General features: G+C 36.7%; 1 protein-coding gene across 1 annotated transcript; it reads right to left on the bottom strand.

Moving 5' to 3' along the window:
- Nucleotides 1–3,827: 3,827 nt before the first annotated feature.
- LOC113284393 (WD repeat-containing protein PCN-like) lies at nucleotides 3,828–10,240 on the bottom strand. Its single transcript, XM_026533838.1, has 11 exons — nucleotides 9,826–10,240; nucleotides 9,592–9,735; nucleotides 8,892–9,189; nucleotides 8,749–8,812; nucleotides 8,485–8,598; nucleotides 8,210–8,372; nucleotides 6,940–7,093; nucleotides 6,253–6,821; nucleotides 5,760–5,941; nucleotides 5,048–5,311; nucleotides 3,828–4,719 (listed from the first exon to the last, which is right to left on the bottom strand). Exons 1-11 carry the CDS (start codon nucleotides 9,994–9,996, stop codon nucleotides 4,410–4,412), a joined length of 2,433 nt encoding a protein of 810 aa, XP_026389623.1. The 5' UTR covers nucleotides 9,997–10,240; the 3' UTR covers nucleotides 3,828–4,409.
- Nucleotides 10,241–10,802: the final 562 nt, after the last annotated feature.

The following is a 10,802-nucleotide window of genomic DNA, read 5'->3' as shown; positions in this document are numbered from 1 at the left end:
AGGCATCCCATGTCGGCTAAGCTGCAGTATTTTACCCTTCAACGAATCCGATGATTTCTTCTTCGTCCGGTATCCGAATGACACGCTCGAGTAGTCCATGTCGCATAACTTTTCAAGACCTATCTAACGATACTAGTTTCGTATCTAGATCGTTGTTAGATTAATTTATATTAATTAACGTTCGTGTTAAACTAATCGAGTTATTATCGGCTAATTCGTCACTTGACTGGTCTAATAGCGTTGACGAGTTCGAGGGTCTTTACAAACTTATCAAAGCCTCTTCATAGAGGAGGATGGTGGAATACAACGGCAGGTGGTAAAACTTGGATTCGATTTCATTGGGAGAGACAACCTCACAATCTTTGTCTTAAATGCTACATTATAAATCATAATGAAGAAGAATATGCTAACACAGCTGATGATCTCATGATTAGGAGATTCACAAATGAAAAATATATATCTTACATTCATGAGTTGACTAGGGATTATGGAGTTGAAATTCTAGAAGACATGGATTTACTTCTTCAGAGGATCTGTGAAGCTAGCAAAAAGTTACGTGAAGCTCAAGAAGAAGATGATGAAGTTAGCAGAAGTCACAAAAGGACTAGAGTTGATGAACAAGGAAATATCATGGAGAGAGTAACTGAAGAACCAACAATCAAATCTGACTTTGATGGTATGGAGCACGACATGATTGAAGAAGGTCGAACCAATATAAGGGAGAATTTCCATGAGGTGAATGAGGCTTATTCAAATTCTCCGGTAAAAAACTTTTCTAAACTCCCAGATAATTTATTGTCTTTTGTTTAAAAGTTAAATACTTTTTTGTCTACTCCTTCATTTAATGCTTTTAATATTCTCGACGTAAACTGTTATCTCACTGTTTTATTTAAGGGCATTAACATTAACTTGAGTATCAAGTTTCTTGTTCGTACTAAAATCATGAAGATTATCAGTTGGAACTGTCAAGGATTTCTAGGAAAAACTACCAGAGATCACCTTTTTCAACTTAACAACTTACATTCTCCAGACATTATCTTCCTTTGTGAGACCAAAAATAATGATGAAAGAATAATCTCTCTCACAAACTACTTAAGGATGCCAAATAAATGTTACATCCCTTCTATAGGTCAAGCAGGTGGTATCATTATGCTTTGGAAGGATGGCTTCAAATTAGATATAGTGAATTCTTCAAGTAATATGATACATGCTATAGTCGATAATGACCATGCCTTAGGAGAATGGTTTTTATCCTGTGTTTATGGTACTCCTTACACAAAAGATCAACCAGCTCAATAGAAATATATGCAAAGTCTTAGTAAATCCGTAACCATTCCTTGGGTCCTCATAGGAGAGCTAAATATTACAATGAATGCCTTGGATAGAAACACTAGCTCTGCTCTGACTTATCCTGAAGTTTTAGATTTTATAAGGAAATCTGACTTGCATAACATGAAATTTAGTGGAAATGCCTTCACTTGGACTAGGAATAGTCATGGCACTGGAAAATCCAAATCTAGATTAGACAGATCACTAACTAATAGTGAATTCATAATTAGATATCATGATGCTACTCTCAAACACCTAGCTCAATTAGGATCTGATCATGCTCCATTAATGTTATCCCTCTATAGCTCATCCTCCACCTCAGGTAAAAACTAGAAGTTCTTTGAACACTGGCTCCAAAAAGATTCTTGTGAAAATGAAATTATGAATGCTTGGAACTCTAACATTTCGGGTTCAGTTGCTTATGTCTTGTGTGATAATCAAGCAAATACTAAATAGATTCCGTCAAAATGGAACAAGTAAACTTTTGGGCATATTCAAACAAGAATCACTGAGCTTCAACTTTAAATATCTAAAACTTCAAGCTTCTGATATGCAAGGAAATAATACTTCTCGGGTCTTATCTCTGGAAAAACAAATTGAAGAGCTCAATGAAATCCAAGCTAGCTCAAACAGGCAAAAGTCAAGAGATACCTTCTACAATAACATGGATAAAAACTCAAAATATTTCCACATAAGAGCTAATCAAAGAAGAGTTGGAAATAAGATTGACTCTACAAGCTCCAGATGGATCCTGGTGTCAAGATAGGCCTTCAAATGAACAACTTCTGGTTTCTCACTTCAAGAATATCAGTTCTACATCAAATCATATGGACAGTTACCATTTTCTAAAGCATATCCCAACAATTATCAACCAGCAAGATAATAATGTACTTATAGCAGTACCAAATGAACAAGAAATCTATAATGTTTTAATGTCAATGGATCCTTGGACTTCTCTGGGTCCTAATGGCTTTTCTCCAGGTTTTATCAAACCTAATGGAAGGTGGTAAAGGATGATGTTTGCAAAATGGTACAGGCTTTCTTTCATTCAGGTCATCTCTTGAAGAAGATTAATAATACTAGAGTTACACCAATCTCAAAAGTTAACTCAGCTCAGAAGCCAAAAGATTTTAGGCCCATTGCCCTTTGTAATACGGTCTACAAGATTATCTCCAAAGCTCTAGCACTGGGACTAAAGAAGCACATGGTTAACATTATCTCACCAATGCAATCATCTTATGTTCCAGGTAGATTAATATCTGAAAATATCTGCATGGTACAAGAACTAGTTCAAGCAATGAAGAAGAAAAAAGGAAGATCTGGTCATCTAGCTCTAAAAATGGATATGTCAAAAGCCTTTGACAGACTAGAATGGGTGTTCCTAATTGAAGTTCTTAAGAAATTTGGGTCTTGTAATAAGTTATGCCAACTGATATATGAATGTATCTCCACAACTTAAATAGAAATCATGATAAATGGCACTCCATCAACCTCCTTCAAACGAACAAGAGGCATTAGATAAGGGGATCATCTTTCCCCTTATCTGTTCATCTTAGCAATTGAAGCCTTTTCAAGATATCTTTATCATTGTGAAGTCAGTAAGCAGTTAACATGAATGAAAATTTCAAGGTCAGCACCTAAGATTAATCATTTACTATTTGCATATGACTGTTTCTTATTCTGCAAGGCCAATCCCGATCAAACAAGGAAATTGCTTCAGCTAATTGAGGAGTTCAGTTTATGTTCAGGTCGATTGATTAATTTCAGCAAATATGTTGTATACTTCAGCAAGAATATGAGCCCTTCTCATTGTCAGACAATTAGTGGTATCCTCCAGGTCAGGCAATTAAATCTTAATGATGAAAGGTATTTGGGACTGCCTTTCTTTATTGGAAAGAACAAGAAAATCCCTTTTTTTATTCTTGTTGATAAGATGGATATCAGGTTATCAAGGTGGAGATTTAATAACATGTTTGAAGCTGCCAGATCTGTCATGGTGAGAAATGTCAATAATACTATTCATGTGCACCATATAACAAGCTTCAAGCTCCCAGATGCAACGGTGGTTCAGGATTTAAAGATCTTAAGATTTTTAATAGAAGGGAAGTACTTAATGACTTGTTAGCCAAGTCTGCATGGAGAATAAGCACTGATCACACCTCCATCTGTTCAAAGTCTACCTGATGGTGATATCTTTAACATCAAATGTTCTTCCCCTTGGTCCAGGACTAGCATTAGTTCTGAGTTAAATTTCATCCTAAAATACAGTGCTTGGAGCATTGGCAATGGTCACACTCTTCTCATCTAGAAGCATAATTGGGCGCAGGGTCTTAATGTTACTCCTAATCCCAAAATTGGTGCCACAAATGCTGAGCAATACAAGTATGTTTTCCAACTCTTTTATCCTGACACTACAAGGTGGAATTCTGGTTTAATTCTATCCCTTTTTGAAGACTGCACATCAAGACTTATCCTCTCCATGAGTTTTTTCCTCGGTATGAAGACAAAATGGTTTGGACTTCAGAGAAAATGGACAATTCACAGTAAAATCTGTTTACAAAAAGATGTATGAAGAACAAAGCTTTAATGTTGTGACGTCTCCAAGAATGAAAAAGGTTTTTAAGACTGGAAACTACCTCTTCTTCCTAGAATCACTCAATTCTTGTGGAAATGCGTGAAGGATATTCTCCCAACTTGAGACAAACTCACATATTCAATACAGAATGGAGACTTCAGTTGCGCTTTCTGCTCTCAAGAGATTGAAACAGCTACTCATTGCATTCTTGAATGCTCTCTGGTGAAACCTGTTTGGTTTGGTATTCTGGGTATTCACACTCCTGATAATATTAATCTGGTGGCCTGGATCTGCACTTTCTTTGATAATCTACAAACTGGTCATATCAGTGAAGATAACATCTGCAAAATCGCAATAGTTGCGTGGTGTATTTGGTCCCAGAGATGTGATAAAATCTTCAAAGATTCGACAACTACTCCAGAGGTCAGTACTCTTTAATAAGAAAAAGGGGAAAATCAAGGCCATAACTGCACTCCCTTCTTGATGTACAAGTAGCGTGCAGAACTCATGTCCCATATATATGTCTGTGGACTGGAGGAGCTTCAAAGGTCTGAACCACTTCCCTCCATGGTTTCTCTATGACTAATAATGAACTTTCTGAGAGATGACCCACAAATAGAGCAGGATCTTTGAAAAGACTAAAATTGAAATTTTTCATTTGGCTTTCTCGTTTTCTTTTGTGCATCACCTTACCATTACCATTAGCGGCAACATCTTGTGAAACCTCTGATGATGAATCCAATACTCCATTTGCCAAGCAGTTGTCATCATCATCTTGAACTACAGGTTTCTGAAAGTCGATGAAGCATATTGCCCTGGACACGAAACCATTTCTAGTTCATATAAAAAGTTTCATGTGAAGTGACATTAGTAATAGATAGGGTTGGTAAGAACTACAGGTTTCTGAAAGTCGATGAAGCTTATTGCCCTGGACACGAAACCATTTCTAGTTCATATAAAAAGTTTCATGTGAAGTGAAATTAAGTCAACACAATAGTCACAATTCTTAGTAATAGACAGGGTTGGTAAGACTTGTATTGTATGTCTCAAACAGCGAAATATTGTCAGACCCACTTCTAACTAACCAAAAATGGAATTGGCTAGACCATAAACATACATGGGAAGACATGAAAGTATTTATACCTGGCACTGTAGATAATAACTGCAGTGGAACAAGATTGAGGGAAGGACATCCCAATAATCTCCCCTGGAAATTCCTGAAATCTTCTGGGAAGAAGATGAGTATGGCGCATCGACCATTCTCCTAATTTTTTCAACTCCACATCAAAGACATATACTCGGTTTATAGAAGTTGTAATGATGAGAACAATGCCATATTCTCGAGTGATCATGAAACCCCCAGCAGTGACAGAAGCCCCATCCAACCGAGATATAAACCAGTGCTGCCTATAAACACGGGCAATAAATAAAAAAGAGATCTTATAAACATACCTTCTTAAAAAGTTAGTTAATAGGTCATTATGATCAAGAAATGCGTAACCATGAGTATTTTGCACAGTGCTGAATTTATCGCATAAACATTTTTCTATGATAAAAAATACAGACTTATGAAACAATACACTCATGGAAACAACATAAAACTTTTGGAATTTGGAAAAGAATCAGATATCTTGGATGTGATTTGACCGGATAAAATACAAACACAATGAGCAACCATAAAACTTTTGATTGTCACACCAGCGATCCCAACTAAACTTACAGTGAAGCTAGCAGAAAAGTTTGTAAGATGTAAGAATAAATTTCGAACTTACGGGGAAACATGCGAACAGAACGACAAAAATTAACAAAAGAACATCTCAAAAATGCTACCGTATATAAGAGAGAAATTTCTCACCTTTGTAGCTCAAGATTGAAGACATATACATCACCAAAACAGTTAACAGCTGACAACCACTGTCCGTCTGAACTGGCAAACATCCTTGTTATGGGTGGCTCACTAGGTGGTAAACCATTGTTACCATCCCTCCGGCAAGGTGTGAAAGTATGCAAAAGTTCTCTACTTTCAACGTTGACAACCTGGAAAACCACAAAAAGAGAATCAAAACAAAAATCAATCCCGTGATAAACCACTAGATCTCCACGTTAAAGAGAACTCATAATTAATTATGTGCAGATTTTCTACAATGCATGTGCTACTTCATTTACATTGGTGAGCTGTTAGACCACTATAAACCCTCATCAAGCGCATTTAGTCCTCTTTCTCACAGCTTGAGACGTAGATACTTCTTGCGAAGTAATGAGCCTAACTTTTGCTCACCAACAACAGAAGGCCTAACTACTCGAATATTAACAGAAAAAGACATTGAAGACAAATTTGGATAGCTTACATAAATTTTTCTATCATGTCCTGCAAGAATCAACTTCGAAGAATCGGCACTGAAAACCATGGAATGAGCAAACGGAAGTGTACGGGGCAACTTCTTTTTGGCAAGTCCAGAAGCATTTTCTCCGACTTTTGAATATTGAAAAAGGTTTGGTTTTTTTTGGTCGGAATACGCAAACAACATTCCACTAGAAGACATGGTGCTGCATATTATCTTTGATCTGCTCTTAATGCTAGTAAGCAACGATGTGCTTGCACTCCTTTTAGTGCCCTTGCCACTCTTTGAGTGAACAAGTGAAACATCCAAAGAGTTCGAGTTCTGAACTAAGATCACAGAAGCACCGTCTATGAGTGTATTCTGTACCAACTGAATAGGCACTCTTTGAGGTGCAGGGCAAATATCATGTGGGGCAAAGTTGGTGAATTCCTGAACAGAATACGCAAAGATCTTTGTATCATCACCAGCAGAGATTAGCATGGGGACTCGCAACTTCGCCCACTTCCCATAACTGAAATTATAGGGATCCCGACGACGACGACTTTCTCTTTTTAGCTTTTCATCAGGTAATGGCTCTGTCAAAAAGAAGTCCCTTACTAAATCATAACCGACACATCTTAAAGAATTAAGGAGGTCAAACTTTCACCCTATTCAACACATTAAAAGAGAAAACGAAACATCAGTTGAACAAACCTTTGCTGACAATAGGAACTGCTACTGTCAAGGCTCTGACATCATGAGTGTGAGCTCTTACATAACCAACATAGATCCACTTCTTCACCACTACTGTAGAGGAACTATCATCGCCAGAGTCGACGGTATCACTAGAGAGCTTATATTGGATTACCTGCTTAGCAAACGATAATAAAGATTTTTAGCAATACACGGATCACTTAAACTAAAATATTGGTCAGGATTCAGATATAGTCTTCTAGATAACTAGAGAGAAAAATAATATAAAATGAAGAAAAATAATACAAAACAAATTATCATCAGAAAAATGATCAAGTGGAACCTCAAAAGAGCACTTAATTGGCCAACTACTACGAAATACAACAAGCTCAGCGGCGTCAACCACGTCAGAACCGCACAAGACTCAACTATAAAATTCTCGAACTCAAGACTTTCAGATTGTACCACTAAATATCTTTGGTTAGTCTTAATAGAACTTTTTCTTTGTCCAGACATTGTGGAAATGACTTTACCCTTTAGCTTAAGCACTTATTTGAAATTTGAAACTAATGGAGATCACTAAGAATAATGTGAAACATGCCGCCAAACAGGAGTTAAAATAGCCCGTTTAAGTCACCTTCAGCAACTACCTTAGTAAGATTGCTAAGGAATTCGAGATCAAAGATTTAGGATCTTTGAAATGTGTAAGCATTGCTCAAGCTGAATTCAGAGCTATGGCTTCTGGATATGTAAGCTAATGTGGCCTAAGAAAATCACTGAAGAACTATCCGTATCAATGTGTAAACCAAAACCAATGAAGTTGTATTGCGACAACAAGGCAGTTATAAGCATTGCACAGAATCTTGTGCAACATGTTAGAACTAAACACATAGAAATAAGAAATAGATAGACATTTCATAAAGGAGAATAGAACTAAACACATAGAAATAGATAGACATTTCATAAAGGAGAAGGTAGAGGAAGGAGCAATCTGTCTGCCATTGCAGACTACCCAGCAAACTTACAAGTTGGGCATGATTGATATCTATGCACCAACTTGAGGGGGAGTGTAGGATTATGTAGATTTAGAAGTTTCTAAATTTGAATGTATTCTAAGTTTGTTAGTTGTTTCCTTAGTCATAGGAAGTAGTAGTTTTGCTAAATCAGCACCTCTGTTAGCTATTTATAGTATCATCTTGTTCTACTAATGCAAAACATGCCGGCACAGTCAAGTCCCCTGATGCAAATTTATAACTAGCTTTGGAGTTATTGACAGACTGTTGTCCATTACCTGACCATCAGAACCAGCAGAAAATACTTTATTATGACTAGGAGAAGGTGCCAAAGCATTGACATCACCCTTGTGGCAAGAATGTGCCTGCAAAAGAGTTCCTTGTTCACCATCCCAAAACTGAACACTGCCAGTACTGTCTCCACTAACCAGAGTACCAGATCTAAAAAGAAAAACAAAAACAAAAAAAGAAGGAACGAAGATTAACAACTGCATCTCAAACCAGACAAAATAAGTAGATGATTAGATGGTTAAAACAGTGATTCTCCTCTTACTTTAGATAAATTAAAGACCACACGCACAGATCTGATCTATTATGCAATCCTCCCATTCCAACTGTTATCCTATACACCTCATGAGTCGACTGGGCGTCCCAGCATCTTATGAAACTGCAAAGGCGTATAAACTGTAAGAAACTCTAAAACATTTGTAGAATCACCGTAGTGATGAGTCATATAAGTAATAATTCCGCGAAAATAAACAAACAAATTTCTCAATTATCACAAGTAACAAATAATAAAACCCATAAGATAGCATACCCATCGCTACTCCCTGAAAATATTGACTTAGCATCAGGACTCCATGCAACACTTAGAACACGCCCTGCCATTGAAGGAAATCAGATTTTTTTCTCAGTGGAAAAAATGTATCCAAAAAAGTAAGAAGGGTAAGGAAATCTCACCACTAACCCTAGGCAACATCCTATTGTAGGTCAACTCATCAGAAATAATATAAATTCGAACACGTCCATCATCGCAGCCAATAGCTAGACGTGGGTGTTCAGGCATTGGGTGCAATTCTATGGCATTAATTTCGACATCATCGCTTTCACTAGTGCCATCATCACTAAGAGGACTACCACCATTAATTGCATGTTCATTGACAGCTCGCTGGGTATCATTTTGTGTGGAAAGTAAAAATGCATCAAGAGGTTCTACAGCCATCTGCCATATTGATGCTCCAATGGAATCTAAAAGAATCTGCACAAACCAATTTCATAAAAAAAAAAAAAAAATCAGCAACAGCTTAACAAAATAGTTAACACATTAAGATAGTAAATCACAAGGTCCACAACATGCATGAAAAAAATTCTACAAATCAGAAGGTACAATTTTTCGTTGATTTTCAATTTGTTCCAGGATAAAACCAAGATTCTTCACAGGTTTTTGGCCCAAGTTCCTTATAAGCAGTTTGAAAAAATAAAGTTGAGTAAACCAATAAATTTACCATCGTAACAATGTCACTTACTTAAAAACATTCATTTTAAGTCAACCAAATGACCATAAGCCCCAATATTTCTACTAAAACTATAGGCACCACATTTCAAACTCTAAAAGTTATTGATGTGCAGAAAACCCTAAACAAATCAAGAATGTCAATACCTTTTGTTTTAAATGAAAAAGATCCCATTCTGAAATCGATCCATCGATACTAGATGACAACAAACGACCAGCCGGCATAGTTTTGCAGTTGGAAGGACACCAAACAAGTGAAGAAACTCTGGAATTAGGGTCTCCATGTATAGTCTACAGAGACAATCAAACAGATTAATAACATAATAAAAATCAAATTATAACCCTAATAATGAACGAATGAGTGAAATTAGATTAGATTACCAGTTGACAATGCCAACCAACAGAACCAGGTGAAACAAGCCAGATCTCTAAAGAACCATCTTCACGAGCAGCAGCCACTTTAGAATCATCAATACTAGTAGCTAATGCAATAATAGGTGATGGTTTCCAATTTACTGATGATGTATTTTTATGTATTATCAGTTTTTCCATTAAAATTTTATTTTCAGAGTTTCAACAAAACCCTAAAAATACGATCTCCTTTTCTTAAATTAGAAATTCGCTACTACTGAGAGAGAAGGAGAAGAAGAACAAGTGAGGATTGAAGAGGAAGAGATGAGAACTCGAAAAGAGCTGCAGGTCTTGCCTCGATAGCGAGGCTTTAGTGTGCTGCTGCCGTCGGGGTTTTGATATTTTTTCCTGCAGTGGAGATTGAAGCAAAGAGCAGGAGACCTTACTGATAGATAGGTGTTGGCTTGCTTTAGTTCTTTATATATAGGCAGGAGAAACCCTAACTATCTAATTGGGAGCAATTAGGGTCAAAACCCACCCGTAATCCGACCCGGAAAACCGGATCTAACCCGTCTGATCCCTTGATTTTCTATCATCTAGAGTTTTTAATTATAGAACGTGAAAAATACTATAACCCCCTATTATATGTGTTTTCTTGTGTTTTCTTGTAAATAGAGAAAGAGAGATGAAGATATAAAGTACAGGGGGAGAACAGAGAGAGATTTTCTATTAATGTGTGTAGAATACAAAAGTTTAAGACTCTATTTATAGAGTTTACATACTTGGTGCCCAAGTAATAGGGTTCGACTAAAGTGGGGATCTACATAATAAACTGCTGTTTATAACACTCTCCTTAGATGACCACCGTATCTAAGCTAATTGTCTCGTTAAAACCTTTGTCAGGAAAATCCAAAAAAAGGACAAAACCTTATTGAAGGGAAAAGAGTACAATTGTGAAAAAACTTAGAACACAGTTGGACATGCATATGTTGCCTCATCAAAACCTT

This window comes from Papaver somniferum, chromosome 5 (assembly GCF_003573695.1).
Source record: "Papaver somniferum cultivar HN1 chromosome 5, ASM357369v1, whole genome shotgun sequence".
In the NCBI taxonomy this organism is placed as follows: domain Eukaryota; kingdom Viridiplantae; phylum Streptophyta; class Magnoliopsida; order Ranunculales; family Papaveraceae; genus Papaver; species Papaver somniferum.
Note: the sequence above shows the minus strand (reverse complement) of the source record. Positions and strands in the feature narration are given on the sequence as shown.

What these genes read in the sequence shown, in the direction of transcription:
- LOC113284393 (XM_026533838.1), bottom strand. Translation starts at nt 9,996, where the DNA reads ATGGAAAAACTGATAATACATAAAAATACATCATCAGTAAATTGGAAA. An exon ending in GACATGATAGAAAAATTTAT is followed by an intron (nt 5,942 to 6,252) that starts GTAAGCTATCCA and finishes GTGGTTTTCCAG; the next exon opens with GTTGTCAACGTTGAAAGTAG. An exon ending in TTCAATCTTGAGCTACAAAG is followed by an intron (nt 5,312 to 5,759) that starts GTGAGAAATTTC and finishes CCGTGTTTATAG; the next exon opens with GCAGCACTGGTTTATATCTC.